Genomic DNA, 18,291 nt, shown 5'->3' on the forward strand with positions numbered 1-18,291 from the left:
TCGCTAGAAGCTGCAAAGTCACGCAGGTCTCCGACATCTCTGTCACCTCGCAGAGCCGGAGTGTGGGAAGGGCTTTGAAGATGCTATTCTCCTCAATTCCCCCATGCACCCTTTGTCCAGCCCTACTGATTTTCCATCCCATCTAGGCAACCCTTCCCCCCCACTGCCGCTCCCGAGCTAAGGCCTGGAAGCAGGATTTCATGGCCTGTGTGGCTGGTGGCTCCCCCCACTCCCCAGCCTTCCTCTCGCCTAACCAAGGGTGAAAATCCCTCCTTGCCAAACAGCTGGAAAGCATCATCAAAGGGCGGGGGTGTGTGTGTATGTGATGGCCCAGGGGCATTCGTGTTCTCCCGCCAGCTGTCTGCAAAAAGACTCGCACTTCCATTGGCCTCTTTTTAATTCTAACCCCCCCAAGTGGGTGTCCCTCGAAGCTCTCGCTAGGGCTATAAATATTAAGCCCTGTTACTCAGCCTCCACTCCGGCTCTGCCTTCCCTCGCTCAGCTTCCTGTTCGGTTGCCTGGGTAAGTTTATTTTCTTCTAAGATGTTTGGGCGGCTACGATTATTCTTCGAGGCCAGCAGTTTGCATTTCGGGTCTGCCTCGCCGCACCGCGTTCGGGGAGGGGGGGCTCCCCTGGGCAACCACCGGGGGTCTGGCTTTGAGGGCAGCAGAGCCAATGGTTTCTGTGAGTCAGCAGGGAAAGCCAGTCACTGACTTTCTGCAGCTGCCGAGCCGGCGGACTTTATTTCAGAGGCTGCTTTTTGCATCTGGCTGCTTGCGCTGCTCTCTTCTGCTGCAGAGGTGGGGCGGCCGAGCCCCTCCAGACACAGCTCTGCGCGGGCCAGTAACCGTCCCCTTCACTCAGTTCTTGCAGCTGAACTCAGCCAATGCACATGGTGCGGCTGGAGAGTCCCTTCTTCTCAATGGGGCTTTCCTCCTCCATCCCCTGCTGCCACCCCTCTGTCCCCAAGTTTTTCCCCTCCTCGCCTCGGGGCTGGTATTCGGCAGCAGTGCCAGAAGCCAACGCCCCGCCTGTGCTGGCAGTAGGAGAGCAGTGGAGGCAGGAAGGAATGACACATCAGTGTGCCCTGCCCGTGGGGCACATCACGGGGCAGGCAGGGCCTGACGCAGGATGGAGCCTGCTCTGGGGCAGACCCTGGGACAGTTGGTGGAGTCACCCTGGATTGAGCCCAGTGCGACGGAGATCAGGAGCTGCCCCTCCGAGCCTGAGTTAGTTCTAGCCCATGGTCCAAAGGAGGGCGTGACTCTCTGCTGGGACCGGTGGGACATTGCGCTGGGCCGCTAACGGAGGCAGATGGCACCCGCGTGGACGTATAATTAGCCACGTTTCAGCACCTTTGTGGGCTGAGCTCAGGTCACCGCATGGGCTGGTGATGTTTAAGCGATCAGAGAATTGCAGGACTGGAAGGGACCTCGAGAGGTCATCTAGTCCCGTCCCCTGCACTCATGGCAGGACTAAGTATTTTCTAGACCAGCCCTGACAGGTGCTTGTCTGTGAGGCATACTGCTCGTAGCATGCAGGAAGAGGGTTATCATTAATACGGGGCTTCTGAAGGTCTGATTGGCCATAAACACCTCTCGGCCAGGCCGAAGTCCTACACGGTGCGGTGCCCAAAGTCATTGGAAAGACAAGGCCCTAGCTGTGCGACGGGGTAACCGATCCCCGTGTCTAGCTACCTTGGCTTTCTGCACCCCATTACCACCGGCTCCCAGTTATGAAAACAGAAGCCCCTCGCCCCATTGTCTGGCTTGGGGTCTCTTTCCTCGCTGGCAATGCCCAGGTAAAGCCACGCAGGCCGTGCTAAGCTCACGGAGCAGAGCTCATGCCGTCCTACACTGTAACTTCTTTGCCCTGGCCAGGCCGGTTTGTGCTCCCCAGTGGGGTGGACCCCCCTCTAACAAGCATCCCTCGTCTCCCTGTCAGATTTGCTAGCGGTGCACGATGGCCCGGCCCCTGGAGCGAGCTCTGGACACGATGGTCTCCACGTTCCACAAGTACTCTGGGAAGGAAGGCGATAAATTCAAGCTCAACAAGGCTGAGCTCAAGGACCTGGTCACGAAGGAGCTGCCAAGCTACATCAGCGTAAGGGCAACGGAGGCTCGGCTGGGGGGCTGGGCCCATCTCCGCTGGGCTGAGCCGCGAGCTGGGAAGCCGGTCGGGGCGCGTTAGTGACAGTCACCCGTGGTGGGATGGGACCAGCCTGGGCCAGGCTCCTGACACATGTCACAAGCGCCAGCCGGGCGAAGAGGTGGCTAGCGATGTTCATGGGACACAGCAGATAGACCGGGGGAGTCAGTCGGTGCTCTGTTCTCTGCCAGTTCTGGCCCACTGCTGTGGCCTGGGGTGTGTGCTACCGTATCTCTCAGATACGCTGGGAAAACGGAGGCCCTGATCCTGCCATTGGGCCCACGTGGGTGGCTCCTTGTGGGAGGCACTGATGACAGTGCGGCCTAGCGGACGGAGCACTGGAGTGAGACTCAGGAGACCTGGGTTCAAAACCTGTTGGAGACTGTGGGCATGTCATTTCACCTGTCTTTGCCTCAGTTTCCCTGTCTGTAGAATGGGGCTAAAGATACCGACCTCCTTGGCACAGCGCTCAGAGAGCTGGGGATTGTTACTGGGGTGTGGCAGGGTCCTTCCCACACAGATGGGGTTGATATTAAAGATCCCCTGGCACCTGCCCCAAGGACCGGGGGGTTAGCTGGCTGGGCCATTGAGGTTAATTTGGGCATTTATGTTCTGCCTCTTTAAATACCCTTCCTAGTTTTGGCTGGATGTGGGATTCTCTGTGTCCCAAGCTACTCAGTGTGCGATGCACCATGAGAAGCTGCTGGTGCCGAGAGATGCGGGCGGCTGCTCCAGGCAGTGGGAGTTGTGGTGGGTCAGAGGAGTTGTCCGCCCGGGGACCAGCTCAGGAACCAAACTCTTTAACGCAAAACTCGCTTTTTATCTTCCCCTCCCCGTGGCAGAAACAAACCGATGAAGCCAGCTTCCAAAGGCTTATGAACAACCTGGATAGCAACCGGGACAAGGAAGTGGATTTCCAGGAGTACGCGACCTTCCTGGCCTGCGTCGCCATGATGTGCAATGAGGACTTCCAGGACTGCCCTGACAAGATGCCCCGGAAGATGTGACGCCTGGCCCTGGAGGCAGCGGGGAACAGACCCCCAGAAACTCAGCTCCGGGGGCAATATCTGGGGTGTATCCCTGCCGTGCCCTGCTGACAGCGCCCTGCTTATTGTCCGTCACCCATCGCCCCTGCATTATGAAGCTGTTGTTCTTTCAATAAAGGTTGCTTTAAAGAAGGTCTCTGGTGTATTTGTTTTCTTGGTGCCCAGATACCATGCTGATGGGCAGATTCTTTATTGTCCAGGGTCACAGGCATGGACAAAAATAGAACCGTGACTGATCCTCGCCCTCTGAGTCTGGTCTGGTGTATAACAATGACAAAAAATGAATCCTGCAGAACCCCATATATTTCCCCTCCCCTCTGTTGCTTTGCCTGCTGAGTTAACAGCAGAAAGAGCTAACGGTCCTGGAGCCTGGGGCACATAGAGGATAACAACCTACTACTGCTACCAGCTAAGAGAATTACTCCTTTAGCTCGTGTGGTAGGGGTCTCTGCTAAAGGTCTGGGGTTAAAACCTCATTTTTCAGGAATATTTGGTGTGGGGGTTTAAATTTGGGGTGTGAGCCGAAGCTGTGGACCTCTCCCCCTAGATCAGGCCCTCAGTGACCTTACAGCATGTGGAATAAACAGCAGCAACCCAGGCCCTGAAGCCCCGAGAAGGTGCAGACAACCCCAGTGGCCGGTGGGTAGCCAGGCAGAGCTGCCCCTGGGGCTGATGGGCGCGCCGCCTGAGTAAGGACCTCAGAGTTTGGCCACGCTGAGTGAACAGCAAATGGGCAGGGATGGGCCGAGCTGGGGCGGGCTCGGCTGGGATAAAACAGAATTTGCTGCATTTTCAGTGGGTTGCAATAGTGCCGAGCACGGGGCATTCCCCAGGGCTGGGTCTTGTGCAATGTGAGGCCAGCTGTTCTCGCAGCACCCCGAGTCACGTCGGCTTCAAAGGCTGGAGCAGCAGCCCAGGGTGCCCGGGGGAGAGGGGGGCGGGCAGGAAGTGGAAACCGATGACCGTCAGCTGAAGCCAGTTAAGATCCCAGACCCATGCCCCAAACATCCGCCCCTCCTGGCACAGGCTGTCTTGCTCCAGGAGCCGAGGCAGCCAGCCTGGTGGGACAGGCCGACCCGCCTCAGCACCCAGGGTTCTGCGGGGAGGGAGGAGCGCTTGCAGCACGGCTAAGTCGGGGCTTTAAAAGTCATGAGATTTCTTTTTACAAATAAATGCAGGATCTTTATTTGTCTTCTGGTCTCAGAGACGCTAGCAGCCAGGCGGGCTAGACACCTGATTGCGCTGTAGGTGGAAGCTGGGATTCACAGGTGATCACATGATTCCAGCAGCTCATGGCTTTAAGAAACCCTGCCCCAAATCACAAGACTCCCGGTCAGGTTGCAGGAGCTGGCAACGCGGCGCGGCCGTGTCCTGCCTGAGCCGGGCGGCAGGGACAGACGCCCGTTGTTATTAGTGTGTAATTGCAATGCACGCCAAGCACAAAGGCTTGGTTATTCTATCCAGAGCCATCCGCCCACCTCCCAGATCACATGACACCCTTTGAGTCCTGTTGCAGTCAGGACAGGCTGGGAGCCCCCCGCCCCCTCCGTTACACACCCAGGGCGGGCTCACCATTGTCCTGTGCCTCTTGCCGTCATTTGCACCAGTGCTCACAAGTGGGTGTGCAAGTCACCGTGCCGACCTGGCAGTCTCATGCCCACTGCTGCAAATGACGGCAGCTGCAGGACAGCAGTGAACCGGGCCCTGAGGATCTGTCTTCACGGCAGAGTTACCCCCAGCTCACCCTCGCCCCTCACGTCCGTGGTGCTTGCAATCTGGGCTAGCTGGCTAGCTGAGTCCAAGCCCAGGCTCTCCTTCCACTTGGGGTGGCAACTGCAGGTTAAGCCACTGGCCTGCTGATAGTCCTCCAATACCTTCCCACAAGCCCCCCTGTCCTGCACCCAGTAGGACAGACAACTTCTCCTACAATCCCTTGGGAAAGGATCAGAGCGGCTCCACTTAGCACGGGATGCGGCCCCCGAGGTCCAGGCCGGGCTGGCGGCACCCGCAGGAGAGCGCAGCCCCAGTGAGGACACGGCCGCTGGGGCAGGGCCTGGCACCGAGGCGTCTCACCCCCGGGTGCTGATCACCCGGGCTGGCTCTGCGACAGAGCCTGAGCGTGGCGGGAGCAGAGAGAGGACACGGGAACCGCCTTTGGTAGGTCTTCCCCATGCAATATGTCTTGCTCCTCCCTAGCGATCGGACGACCACGAATTCTTTGAGCTCGACACTGCACTGAGCCCCTGCCCCCCAAATCTGTGATTGCCCCCCCCCATTTCCTCCCTTAACCTTCCAGTTCTCTCTCTGCTCTTCCCTTCTTGCCACGGCCCTTTGCATCCTCCAGCTACCTTCATTGCTGGCGCTCGTCCCAAACTTGCTCCCAGCCTCTGGCTGCTAAGCGACAGGTCCCCCGCCCGCCTGTGCATCCCGCTCACCGGGAAATCCCCTGTCACCACAGGTGCAGGTGCCACGCAGCAGCTGCTGCCGAGGAAGTGGGTGACAGGGCCCTTGTTGTTTCCTTTAGCCCTAGGCCCAGCCTGTGCCCATATAAACGGGCAGCTCCAGGCCTGGGCCTGGGTGGGATTGTCCCCCCAAGCGCTGTTAGCGAGAGGCGTCGCCCGAGTCACTGCACACCAGGGACTGGCTTCTGCTGAGTGAATCTGGAGTCACTCCTTTGGCTTCAGTGGAGCCACTCTGGATTGACACCGGTGTAACTGAGAACGGGACAAGTCAGAGGCTCACGTGGGCAGCGGGTGTGGGGTTTGCCCATCTGACCTGCATGCCTGGGCCATCACAAGAGCAGGTGCAGGAGAATTCAGATCTGAGTTCAAGCAACATCTGGAGAGCAATGGGCAGGGAGGGAGGTTGCAACCAGGATCCTGGCAACAAGATCAGCTTTCCATTGGTCCTCTGGCGTGCTAGAAACCCGGGCTCCCTCGGGGAGCTCCGAGCATATAAAAGGGAGCTGCCTACTCTGCTCTGGACTCTCTGCTTTTCCCTTTGCTCTCGTCTTGGTAAGTTGGTTTTGTTTTATAACATTGGCTCTTGTGGCCTTTAAAAAACTGACTCTCCAGAGTGCCGCCTCGGTGGGTTCTCTCTCCCTCCCCTCACCAGATGTGCCACACCCTTGGCAGCGTGCCCAGGCTTAGCAGATCCTCTCCGCAGCTGCGCACACCCCTCCCTGGCACACAGCGTTAGAAGGCCCTCTCGCCAGAGGTGCATGCCCCTTTCTAGATGTGTACACCCCTCCCTGGCACACAGCGTTAGAAGGCCCTTTCGCCAGAGGTGCATGCCCCTTTCCAGATGTGCAAACCCCTCCCTGGCACACCGCGTTAGAAGGCCCTTTCGCCCGAGATGCATGCCCCTTTCCAGATGTGCACACCCTCCCTTGCAGGCACAGTGCTGGGGGATCCCTGCCACAGCTGTGCAGACCTCTCTCCAGGTGTGCATCCTCCCCCCAGTTATTCCCAGTGCCAGGGGGCTGCCTCCCTCCAGCTGTGGCAGTCACTCTCCAGGAGGCGTGGGTTGAGCTGCAGGGGAGCTGGCTCTGAGATGCTTCTGGGCGTTGGCACAGTCTCCTTGGCGCAGTTCTCCCCTGGCTGGCTGCTTAGACATCGCCTGATCTCACCTGCTTTCCGGCTCCTGAGCTGAGAGATAACGGGGCCACGCCGATTACGTCACTACCATCTGGGGGTCCCAGGGAAGGTGGCTTGGCTCCCTCCTTTGCACACTCAGTAACAGCACTGGCCTCACCCGGCGGTGCCCTGCTGGCTCCAGTCCTGGCACCCTGGATCTAGTGGCCCTTTGGACTCTCTCCCTCCCAGCCGGCTCTAAGGGACGCTACTTTTCCAAGAGGAACCAGGATTTTTTAAACTCCTCGTGGGAATGTTGGCTTGAGATTCCCAGGGGGAATTCCTGGCCTGCTACAGCAGCAGTTTTTCTGTTTGCCTGGATGCTCTGTGGCTCATTTTCCAGAGGCCGGGTTGGCAGTGAAGGCTGGGGGCATGGTGGCATTTCCCCCACTTCTGGGAGATTCCTGCCTTGTTAACTCATCCTGAGCTTGCCTGCTTCCCCCTGCAGGATCTTTGCTGCTGCCCTTAGTTCCCTCTGTCCTGGAGAGATTTGCAACATCTGAGTTGGTGGGATTTTCATGGGAAGGGGACAGGGACCGAGAGAGTGAGGAACCCAGATCTGATTGGAAAACAACAAAATTCGACACCGAATTCCCTTAAATGCCTTTGAAATTCCCAGCCAGTCAGACCCACCTGCTCTGATTGCTCGGGTGAGTCACAAGAACAGCTCTGCATCTCTGGGCAGGGCTTAGCCCCAAGATGCCCGGCTGCACCCTGCCTGTGGCTAACTGCTATTGCTGGTATTTACTCACTTTACGGCTTCATGGAGTTGCAATGCTCTGAGGCACCAAGCCCTGTATTTTATAGCTCCTGACTTCCTATGAGCCAGCCCCGTGATAAGGGAAATGGGTAAACCAGCAGGAGCAACTGCCCTGGAGCCCTGGACAGGACCTTCCTCATAATCCTCACTCTTAATTATTAACCATCCGTCTGCCAGGCAGCTTCCCATGTTGTTGTTACGGCAGCACTGAGAAACCCTGCTCCAAACAGCCTCCAGTCTGAATAGACAAGACAGGCAAAGGATGGGCAATTAACAGAGACCCAGAGAGATGAGGGGATGTGCCCAGGGTCATGCAGGGAGGCAGGGACAGAGCGGGGGATTGACGCTGGTGTACCTGGGCCCGAGGCCAATGCCGTAACCAGTGAGCTAGCCGAGAAGCAGGCCATGGCAAGACGTGGATAGCACCACCTGCACGGCTAAGCGCCATCCCCCGGGGGATATGAATGAGGTGCCCACGTTTCCCACCTGTCACGGCTGTATCCAGCAGGTCTGGGCTCTGGCCATGGCACACAGGCAGCTGGCAGCCCCGGAAGGGACCGGATGCAACCGGCTTAACCACCTCGCGGTCGCTTCCTCCAATGCAGCATGTGGTTGGCCACCCGGGCTCCACTTCACCCTGGCTCCCCATGCCACGAATCAGAGCTCCTTCCGGAGCCCGCTCGCAGCTCACACGCTCTACCCAGGTACCGGGCATGGCCAGGCAGACGCTGCAAGCGCTGGGCAGAAAGGAGGCGGCGTGATGACAGGAGAGGACGCCGTGGTGGTGTAGCCACGTCCGTCCTGGGGTATTAGTGAGGTCCCAGCTTCTTGTCTCTCTCACCAACAAATGTTGGTCCAAGAAAAGATATTCTCCCCCCCAGCCCCAGCTTGTCTCTTGAATAGGCCAATGTCACCCACCTGTGACATGGGCTGGGGTCTGTTTAGGCCCAGGGCCCCGAGCTTGGTGGGTCCTACCCAGAAGAAGAAGCGATTGGTCGGAGAGCACTTTGAAACTGGGAAGTGCTGTGTGGCAAGCGAAGTATTAATGTGGCAGGACCGGTCTCTTCACTCCCCCTCCGCCCCACCACAGCCTGTCTGCGCCTTGCTCACTGGGGCTTGTGTGCACAGTTCTTCCCGGGGCAGCCCCGTTTCGCCGCGAGACCGTGCCAGGCCCTGCTCTCTCTTTCAGACCGATGTGGACGAGCGCCATGGAAACGCCTCTGGAAAAGGCCTTGGCAACCCTAGTCTGCACCTTCCACAAGTACTCGGGGAAGGAAGGCGACAAGATGACCCTGAGCAAGGGGGAACTGAAGGAGCTGGTGAAGAACGAGCTGGGCCTGGGGGAGGTGAGTGCTTCGGAAACATTTTTTTGGGGGGGGATCAAAATGAGGAATTTGGGGGATCAAAATGAGCATTTTGGTTCGGATCAAACTCTCCTGGGTTTCTCCCCAAACGGATCAGATTTGAGATTTTTGCAGAACTGAAAACTAAATAAAATTTGGGGTTTTTTTCCGTCCAAAACATGAAAAAAAAAAATCCACAGGAAATGTAGGGGGAAAATACGAACATTTTTCAAAGTTTCCCCCCCAGTTTTTTGGCCCAACCAATGGATCAGTTTGCTCTTGTGAACTCAGACTCGCAGCTCCCCCGCCCGTCCTGGGGGGACGGATGCCTTCCCCAGGGCTGGATCTGGCCTGGTATCTTTGCCCACTGTGCTCATGTCAGGCCTGGGGATTGTTTTCCTCCCAAGGAAGCTTTGCTCCCATTTCGCAGCTGCCCGACGGGGAGGGAAAGTAACGGTAACGTCTCCTCCCTGTTCTGCACCATGGTTAGCAGGAGCCCAGGGGCGAGACTCCTGCATCGTTAACGAGCCAGATTACCATACAGGGAAAGGAAAACCAGCACCTAGGGCCAGAGCGGCTCCCTGCAGGTTTTATCTTCCCTCGCCCTTTCCTGCAGAGAATGAAGGAAGGCGGCATTGAGCAGCTCATGAAAAGCCTAGACCGGAACAGCGACCAGGAAATCGACTTCAAGGAATACTCGGTTTTCCTGTCCACCTTGTGTATGGCCTACAACGACTTCTTCCGGGGACAGAGCAAATAGCTGGGGGGAGGGGGGCCTGAGACCGGGACACTGTCCGGCTGCTTTCAATAAAAAGCGTTCTGTCCACCGTTCTCCCAGTGTCATGTGTTTCCTTCCATCCACCCTGCTGGGCCGTCTAGCCAGGCTAGAAGATCTCTTTTCTCTTCGCCTGTCTGTCGGTCCATTCCCCACGCCCCTCTATCGAGCCAGCTCGCCTGCAAACTCTTCAGGGACAGGGGCTGTCTCTGCAGGCCCTGGCACAATGGCCCAGAGCCTCGTTATTTAGGTGCCGGACTCCCAGTGGGTCCCTTTGAGGATGTGGGTGGGGCCCTGATCTCAGTCATGGCCCCAAGGGCACCTAGAACTGTAATAACAACACACCCTGGGCCTTGGCTGGTTTCCAGGCTCCCGGGAGGGAGCTGGGCTGGGAGATGACTGTCCTGCGGCTGGATGGGCGGCGCTCTGGGGTCAGTGGGGGGTGGTCTGTGGGTCACGGAGGGCAGCCCCCCAGTGCTATCCTGCCTCGCTGGTGCCCCTGGCCCCGGGGGAATCTGCCAGCATTGCTGATCGCCCCTTGCCTTCCCCACCCCACCCCACCCCACCCCACCCCGGCACGGCCTGCTGCAGGAGAGCGGGGCTAAGCTGGGTGAGGCTGGGAACAGGGAGGGGGCCCCGGGCATGTACAGGGCAGGGCATATTGGGGGCAGCCACATGAGTGGGCGGGGTTAGGGGGCAGAGGGGCGTGGTCTCCCCAAGCCACACCCAGGCCCCCCTCTCCTCTGGGCAGTGGGCAGGGTTGCTGGGCTGGGCTCCGGCCCGCTATATAACGGCAGCCCGCGGGCGGCTCCCTCACCCCAGCCCCACGCCTCCTTCACACCCGCAGCCTGCTCCGTTGTCTTGGTGAGTCCGGTTCGTGCCTCTCCTCCCGCCCCGGCTCTGGCGGGGGGCGCGGGGCTCCCCCTCCCTGCACGCAGCTGAGCCCCAGGGTCCGGGTCCGGGTCCGTTCCCTTGAGCTCGGCAGCCCCCACTTTGCCTGGGGCTTGCCCGATCCGTGTCCACACGGTGCGCAGCTCCGCGCAGCCCGAGCCCGGCTCCGCGCCGGGCGCCTCGCAAGCAAAGAAGCGGCTGCGCCCGGGATCTGCGCGGGGTCTGCGCCCGGGATCTGCGCCCCTCTTGCGCGGGATCTGCGCCCTCCGACCCGGCTCGGTGCAGAGGGAGGAAAACTCCGCCGGAGCCGGGCGGGGCTGGGCGACTCCCGGTCTGTGGCCAAGTCTCTGCGCCACAGCCCAACGCGTCGGGTTTGGCGACCCCTTGTGGAAACGGGCGGGGCAACACTGGACCGCCCCCGCTTTATCCCGCGTCTCGCTGTACAACCGGGGTCCGGGCCCCCCTTGCATGGAAAGAGGCGGGTGGGGGGGCTGTAGGAATCCCCTGCTGCTTAGACCCCTCGGGAGTGAGGGACCTTGGGGCTGCGCCTCTGGCGCTGGGGGCAAACGGGTGGGGCAGGTTTGGCCCGTATGGAAGGAAGGACACGGACCTGAGACCGAATTTGGCCCTTGGTCGCCCTCCTGTGGTCTCTCTGGCCGTACCACAGAGCCCCTCACCCTGGGGTCTGGTCACCTACAGCCTTTCCTCTTCCTCTGACCTTCCCCCGCGGGGCTCTGGGCTGCGCTCACCCCTGGGGCTAACGCGCCAGCGGGGAGGGGGCGGCTGCTCAGGGGTCTGGCCACTGACTTCAGTGCCTCGCGGACCAAGGCCAAGGTCCGTGGAAATTTGAGACCCTCCCTCAGTCTGTGCAGGTCCCTCCCCCCCCCCCCCCCAGGCCCGCTGTCTGTTGGCTCCCTCCCCGGGCGCTGAGACGGGCAGAAACTCCTCACCCTCGTTTTTCTGGGGATGCCACGTTTATGCGGCTCTCCTGAGAGATGCTGGGCGGGAGGCCAGGGGAAAGGGCCCCAGGTGCCGTGGAGCGCTCCCTGGATGGGAGGGCGTGGCTCACAGAGCAGAGTCCTTTGGGGCTGAGTTAGGGGGAGTTCCCCAAACTTCCCAGCTCCTCAGGCTTGTCTCTTCCCCCCAGGGCAGGGATTCTGGGGCAGGCTTTGCTCTTCCAGTTCTAGTGGTTCCGTTTCCAGAACGGGTCCTCTGTTCCCCCGAGGCTCCGTGTCCTGGCCTCGCTCACTGACTGTCTTCTCCTCGCTCCCCTCAGATCTACCCACCACAGACCTGCAGAGATGGCAGCACCTCTGGACCAGGCCATCGGGCTCTTGGTCAGCATTTTCCACAAGTACTCGGGAAAGGAAGGGGACAAGAACACGCTGAGCAAGAAGGAGCTGAAGGAACTAATCCAGAAGGAGTTGACCATTGGGGCGGTGAGTGTGGCTGGAGACGGGGTCGCAGGTGTTTGAGGATTTGCATGTTGGACTTGGTGAAAATCAGCCCCCAGAAAAGTCCATCCTCTGTTCTTGTTATCGTCGTAAGCACGTTAGTGACCCAGGCCAGCTCCCTGTTGATTGCAGCCGGCTCCGCTGTGAGTGAAGGAGACGCGTTAGGGTTGTTTGCATTACGTTAGTGCAGAGAGGCCCCGGGCAGGGTTGGGACTCTGTTGTGTTAGGTGCTGTACAAACGAGAACCCCTGCCCTGAAACGCTCACAACTGAACTAGACCAAGCGTAGGAGGGGCGTGAGGTGGGAAGTGAGCTGGGACCAGAACCTGCGTCCCCAAGTCCCACTCCAGAGCCCTTACCCACAGCCCCTCCTGAAGATCTTCGCAGCTCTCTGTGAAGGCAGAAATATTGCAGCCCGCGGCCAGAGCCCCCTCTTGTTCCTCCCTTGCTGCATCACTGTGACTGCTACAAAGCTGGCAAATCTCCTCGGCTAAGAATTCCCCGGGCGTGGGTGTAGATCTAGTGTAGTCCGCTCCTGTGTCATCCGCTCGGGGGACAGGCAGGGTGAAGGGGGGGTGTGCGGCCAGAGTGCCGCTGCACTTAGCAATCCCCAGCTGTCAGGGTGCCCCCCAGGAGCCGTAGGCAACTGCCCCCAGGTTCAGGGGGCTCTCAGGCCTCCCTGCTCGGCGACACCCAGTGTGTACCAGGCTGTTCGGGCGTCTTTTGCACTTTACACAACAAAAAATGACGGGAAGAAACTATGGGGGGTCCCAAGTCACCGTGTTAGTCATAGAGTGGAAGGCGGGAACAGCCACCAGGTCATCTAGGTGGACTTCTTGTATAGCAGGGGCCACCAGCCCCCTCCCTCTATTCCCCCCTCCCCCAGCACCTGCATGCTAAACCCAACCACCAAAAGCTCTCCTCTCATAGCAGCAATTGTGGGCCAGGAAAGGAGGCTTCTGGGAAATGTTAAACCCTGCACCGATGTACCCCCCGCCCCCAGTGCACCTGGAACCCCGACTGTCCCCTCCCTGGGTTGTGATTGGCTTCTGTGCTTTCCTCTGGCTCTAGAAACTGAAGGATGCTGAAATTGTTGGGCTCATGGAGGACCTGGACCGGAACAAGGACCAGGAAGTCAACTTCCAGGAGTACGTCACTTTCCTAGGTGCCCTGGCCATGATTTACAACGAGGTTTTGAAATCTTAGTAGTAGACGGGCCGAAGCAGCCTGCTGGGGAATGCGCCCCGATGAGTCACTGCGTATCCAATAAAAGTTTTTGTACATTGCTGCTGTTGATGGGGCCTGTTTTTGTAAAGCTCAGGAAACGTCGTTGGGTTTTGAGAGGGTTTCAGGAGCTGGGCTCCAGGTGGGGCTGGGACGAACCGTTTCCACAAGGGGTCTCCTTCTTGATTTTATCGGTTTAACAGGTGAGGGCGGAAAGTCAGGAGACGCTGCAGCACTTCACCTGCCCAGGAGAGGTCTGCGTGTCACATGCACCAAGCCGGGGGGGAGAGGGCTTGTCTCTAGACTGGCAATGGGGGGTGGGAATCCTCCCCCGTGCGAGCCTGGTGCAGACTCCTGGGCACTGTGTGTTAAGGTTTAATGCCCTGTGAGCGAGTCCCACATCAGTGAGGACTAGATCAGCCGCCCTAACAAACTATTCACGCACATCAGGAGGGCGCACGCGGACACTCCGACTGCGGCAGGCTAGAGTCACACCCTGGCTTGGCATGGCCTAATGCAGGGGTGGGCAACCTATGGCACACATGCCGAAGGCGGCACACAAACTGATTTTCAGTGGCACTCGCACTGCCCGGATCCTGGCCACCGGTCCGGGGGGCTCTGCATTTTAATTTAATTTTAAAAACTTTATTTACTTTACATACACCAATAGTTTAGTTATATCTTATAGAAAGAGACCTTCTTAAAATGTATTACGGGCACGCAAAACCTTAAATGAGAGTGAATAAATGAAGACTCGGCACCCCGCTTCTGAAAGGTGGCCGACCCCTGGTCTAACAGCTCCCAAGCCCTGAAGCGCCGAGCTGTGAGACGTGGGGGACTGTCTGGGGTGGGTCACTCAGAGCTGTCCAGCCCTTCTAGCAAAGAACTGCAGGGAGATACTGACCCAGCCGTTTGCCTCGCAGCCCGCATCGGCTCTGCACTCAGCAGCCACCCCACTGGGATATGGAGGAGGCTAGAGCCATTAGGAGCCTCTGAGAGCCCTGGGGCCCCCTAAGCGCTCTGCCCTACCGGGCTGCAGCTGGCTAGAAGCCCTGGCACACTCCGCCCAGGCAGAGAGATGAAAAAGGAAGCTGGTGGCTGAGCCTGGTCTCAGGTCTCCTGCTCTTTAACCACCAGGCCCCCCTGGTTCCTGTAACGTTAGGGGAGGATGTGGTCACTCCACGCCCGCAGCGCAGCCTTGTCAGTGCTCAGGGGAGTGGGTGGGGCTGCAGGTGTGTCACCATGGCAATACCTGCGAGGCGGGGCTTGGCTCGCGCACCTGGGGCCTTGTCAGCACGTGGGAAGAGTTATTCGCCCTCTTAGCAGGAGTCCCGCAGCCAGCGAGAGATCCGGCGACATCCCAGGGCAAGAAAAGCCACCGGGGGCTGCTGACAAAACCTTCCTTTAAAGGGGCCCTGAGCCCCCTCGGCTCTCTGGTCCTGACTGCGCGGGGTGCGGGCCCTCCTGGGCAGACGTGGGTGTCGCCCTGGCAGTGCGCGGCCCCAGCGGGCTCTTCAAACAAAGGAGGGGCTCGTTCCTCTCGGGAATGCCGCGGTGACCGGCTACATCTGATGCTGTATACATAGTGCGTGCGTAGAACGAATGTCTGTCTAGTGCCATAAACTATTAATGTGCCTCCAGACCCCCCCTCTACTAGTGAGTAATATCTCCCCCCCCCCCCCCCCCCGGCTCCCACACCCTATAGCCCTCTGGGCCAATCCACAGCGACCCTAGGGCTGTGTATCCGGCCCCCACAGGCTTGGCAGAGAGCGAATGTTGCAGAGGGAGAGGTGCGTAGCGTCACTCACCCCGGGGCAGAGGAGCCATTCCCAATAGGGATAGTAGGGCTGCACAACAAGGAAGTGCTTCCTGCTAGTGAGACGGACGGTTCTTGTCTGTACGGCAGGAGAACCGACAGGCCCCAGCTAAAAGCAGGGCCTCGTCCTGCCTGCTGAGGTGTGTGCACGCCCAGAGTACGAGCCAGTCCCTTCCCGTGTCCTGAACGAGACCGACGTGGGGTGGGAAAAGGAACTGGAGGGACAGAGACTTGAGCAAGGGGCAGAGCCAGGTGTAAAACCCAGGAGCCCTGTGCCCCTTGCCTGCCCTCGCTGCACTGCTCCCCTTCTCAAGAAGGGGGAGATTTACGCGTGGGTAATTAACGACTCGGATTTCACAGGGCAACTGTCTGCTTGGAAAGCTTGTGCTCTGGGGCACTGTAGGGCAGTGGGTCTCAATCCCCCCGGCAGGGGCACTGGGACAGTGTGTACAGTCGGGGAGCTGAGAGCCTTGAACCAAACTGTAACCCAGTGTGTGATGGAAACCACTTCCAGCCAGGGGGTGCAGCAGCCCCCCTAGTTCCAGCACCTCTGACCCCTGGGGTACGCAGAGGTCTTCCAGGGGGTACGTCACCTCAGTTAGACACTTGCCTAGTTTTACAACAGGCTACATGAAAAGCACTGGCGAAGTCAGTACAAACTAAAATTTCATACAGACAATAATATAATATATGGAGATATACCTATCTCATAGAACTGGAAGGGACCCCAAAAGGTCATCAAATCCAGCTCCCTGCCTTCACTAGCAGGACCAAGGACTGATTTTTGCCCCAGATCCCTAAGTGGCCCCCTCAAGGATTGAACTCACAACCCTGGGCTTAGCAGGCCAATGCTCAAACCACTGAATGACTTGTATACTGCTCTATAGACTATACACTGAAATGTAAGTACAAGATTTATATTCCAATCGCTTCTTTGCTAATTAGATGGTAAAAAGGCAAAAGGCGGCAATTTGTCAGTACTAGTGGCTGTGACACGTCTGTCACTTTCTGGCTGATTTTGTAAGCAAGTCGTTTTTAAGTGAGATGAAACTTGGGGGTGCATAGGACCAATCAGATTCCTGAGAGGGGGACAGTATTTTGGGAAGTTTGGAGCCACTGGCGTAGATAACAGATCGCAGCAGCGCCACCTGGAGGACAAACCGGCTCCCTACGGAGATGGGTGTCCAACTTTGCAGTGATGCACTTGCTCGATTGCCCCTTAGAAGTTAATGTTAACACCAGCTGCCTGGAAGCTCTTTGGGCCTGATCCTCTGCTCCGCTGAAGTCAATGCAGCTACTCTGGTTCACGCCAGCTGAGGGACTAGCCTTTTGCCGTTGTGGTCCGGCCGGAATGAGCGTGTTTGTGGTATTCACGTTTCAGTTGCTAATCGAGTTTTCAGCGTTCGGTTGTGAAGAGCATTAGCAGACAAAAGGCACTAGAGCAAAGCTTGCAAAGGTGACCGCTAAACATTTGGGGCCAGCTGCCCCGTTGGTGTAAATCAAGGGAGAGCTATTGCGGCGGCGAATTCTAAAGGTCGCTGCGTGAAACCCGGCTGCCATGCGAACCAGCCGCCGTGCCAAGCCTTGCAAACATCTCAGGATGTGGTTAGGAGAAGGCCAGCGTTGCAGCGCTCAGACACGCCACATAGCAACGAAAGCCACACACACATTCTTGCAGGACTGGCCTACTCGCGAGGATATTGGCCCTGCTAAATGATTCCCGGAACCCCTCAGCCAAATAGCCAGGACGGTGATCAAGCAGGTTCTCAGCCCCTCTCGCCGCTCATTTTGCACAGATAGGGCTTCAGCAGTGACCCAAATGGGCCTCTCTGGTGTTGCTGTTCCAGCGGGAAGCTGCCGTCGCTGACACCAGCGCCAGGCGTTCCAGGCACTCAACGTTACCAACCAGCCAGCCGAGGTCAGAGATCCCAGAGTGACGCGTTCAGCACACACCGGGGTTTGTTTGTTCTTTGCAATCGGCCGGCAGAGACGCATCTCATTGTTCACGTACACACGCCGTGCACAGGGAAGAGCAGCGTGGTCAGGCCTCTGCTTCTTAAACAGCGAACCGGAGCAGGACTGCATGAAACACGCGGGCGCTAACGCAGGCCAGCGGGATAACTAGGGTGTTTAAGTGATGCACACACAGTACTCTGGGCTAGATCCTCAGCTGACGTCCATGGCGCTCCCCCACTGATTTACCCCAGCTGGCCCTCTGAAACAGGAGATTTGTCCCCAAAAGTAACAAGCACCGCTGGGCCAGAGAGATAGCACTAGGCTGCTGCTGGGGATCTGGTCCAGGAGCTCTGCTAATCCCCAACCAGCATCTCATAAACTGTTACACTGTTGCCAAGTTTTTGTGATATTTGGTGTTTTTCTTTTAAAGCAGCAGCTCCCGGAGTCCTGTGATTACACGAGAACCGTCTTCTTCTTCTAGCCTTAGTCCCAACTATATGGGAGCGGGTCTTGCAGCCCTTCTTTGCCGTTCCAGTCGGTCTTGAAACGGTCCCTTGTAAATTCTGTAGTTAATCAAATTTTTTGTATGACATCCACCCATCTAATTTTGGGTTTTCTTGCTCTCCGCTTCTAAGTGTAACACCCTGTTTCCGATATGTTCTTCCATTCTTCTTTTCACAGCCTGGATTCCTGGAGCTTTTCTATAATTGGGGCCACCTTAGGGTGACCAGATGTCCCTATTTTAAAGGGACAGCCCCGATATTTGGGGCTTTTTCTTATTTAGGCACCTTTCCCCCTCCCCCCCGTCCCAATTTTTCACACTTGCTGTCTGGTCACCCTAGGCCACCTTCCCCCTTCCCTGGATTCTTTTGCTCTGAACATGGTCCAGCCGTGTAACTCCAAGCATCCGTCTTAACATTTTCATTTCCACGGTATTCGTGCTCTGTTCTTCTCTCTTCCTCGGTGCCCAGAGTTCAGAGCCCCAGAAGCGGGCAGCCTAATTACACGAGAACCTCAGCTTTCATTAAAAAGAAAGAGGTTTCTAGTCCTTATTGGTTCAGAGAAAAGCCTGAAAACAGGATCCAAGTGAAAGCTCAAAATCCAAGGACCCCTCCCCCCACCTCCCCAAGTTGTTTTTTAAAATCTCGTGGTTTTGAAGCCAGTGTGACATGGTGGGTGCCTCATTCATGATTTTAAATGTTTGGGGTTGTCAATATTGTAAACAAATTACCCATCCATCCTCCTA

The 18,291-nt window shown here is 57.8% G+C and overlaps 3 protein-coding genes across 5 annotated transcripts; all 3 read left to right on the forward strand.

The window, feature by feature from the left end:
- Window positions 1–413: 413 nt before the first annotated feature.
- Window positions 414–3,329, forward strand: LOC128827261 (protein S100-A4-like). Its single transcript, XM_054011112.1, has 3 exons — window positions 414–522; window positions 1,946–2,104; window positions 2,992–3,329. Exons 2-3 carry the CDS (start codon window positions 1,964–1,966, stop codon window positions 3,154–3,156), a joined length of 306 nt encoding a protein of 101 aa, XP_053867087.1. The 5' UTR covers window positions 414–522; window positions 1,946–1,963; the 3' UTR covers window positions 3,157–3,329.
- Window positions 3,330–5,496: 2,167 nt separating this feature from the next.
- On the forward strand, window positions 5,497–10,253 carry LOC128827260 (protein S100-A5-like). 3 transcript variants are annotated; one of them, XM_054011111.1, is made up of 3 exons: window positions 5,497–7,477; window positions 8,777–8,933; window positions 9,547–10,253. In XM_054011111.1, exons 2-3 carry the CDS (start codon window positions 8,781–8,783, stop codon window positions 9,688–9,690), a joined length of 297 nt encoding a protein of 98 aa, XP_053867086.1. In that variant the 5' UTR covers window positions 5,497–7,477; window positions 8,777–8,780; the 3' UTR covers window positions 9,691–10,253. The 3 variants fall into 3 exon arrangements, with proteins under 3 accessions (XP_053867086.1, XP_053867085.1, XP_053867084.1); XM_054011110.1 differs by having other exon boundaries at window positions 5,497–6,209; XM_054011109.1 differs by lacking the exon at window positions 5,497–7,477 and adding an exon at window positions 7,776–8,291.
- Window positions 10,254–10,459: 206 nt separating this feature from the next.
- Window positions 10,460–13,335, forward strand: S100A6 (S100 calcium binding protein A6). Its single transcript, XM_054011113.1, has 3 exons — window positions 10,460–10,569; window positions 11,873–12,035; window positions 13,121–13,335. The coding sequence occupies exons 2-3, from the start codon at window positions 11,898–11,900 to the stop codon at window positions 13,253–13,255; spliced, it is 273 nt and encodes a 90-aa protein (XP_053867088.1). The 5' UTR covers window positions 10,460–10,569; window positions 11,873–11,897; the 3' UTR covers window positions 13,256–13,335.
- Window positions 13,336–18,291: the final 4,956 nt, after the last annotated feature.

This window comes from Malaclemys terrapin, chromosome 21, assembly GCF_027887155.1.
Source record: "Malaclemys terrapin pileata isolate rMalTer1 chromosome 21, rMalTer1.hap1, whole genome shotgun sequence".
NCBI classification, from domain to species: Eukaryota; Metazoa; Chordata; order Testudines; family Emydidae; genus Malaclemys; species Malaclemys terrapin.

Coding starts and splice junctions, on each gene's coding strand:
- LOC128827261 (XM_054011112.1), top strand. CDS start 1,964: ATGGCCCGGCCCCTGGAGCGAGCTCTGGACACGATGGTCTCCACGTTC. Junction 2,105..2,991: donor AGCTGCCAAGCTACATCAGC/GTAAGGGCAACG, acceptor TCCCCGTGGCAG/AAACAAACCGATGAAGCCAG.
- S100A6 (XM_054011113.1), top strand. CDS start 11,898: ATGGCAGCACCTCTGGACCAGGCCATCGGGCTCTTGGTCAGCATTTTC. Junction 12,036..13,120: donor AGGAGTTGACCATTGGGGCG/GTGAGTGTGGCT, acceptor CTCTGGCTCTAG/AAACTGAAGGATGCTGAAAT.
- LOC128827260 (XM_054011109.1), top strand. CDS start 8,194: ATGTGGTTGGCCACCCGGGCTCCACTTCACCCTGGCTCCCCATGCCAC. Junction 8,292..8,776: donor AGCTCACACGCTCTACCCAG/GTACCGGGCATG, acceptor TCTCTCTTTCAG/ACCGATGTGGACGAGCGCCA. Junction 8,934..9,546: donor ACGAGCTGGGCCTGGGGGAG/GTGAGTGCTTCG, acceptor CCTTTCCTGCAG/AGAATGAAGGAAGGCGGCAT.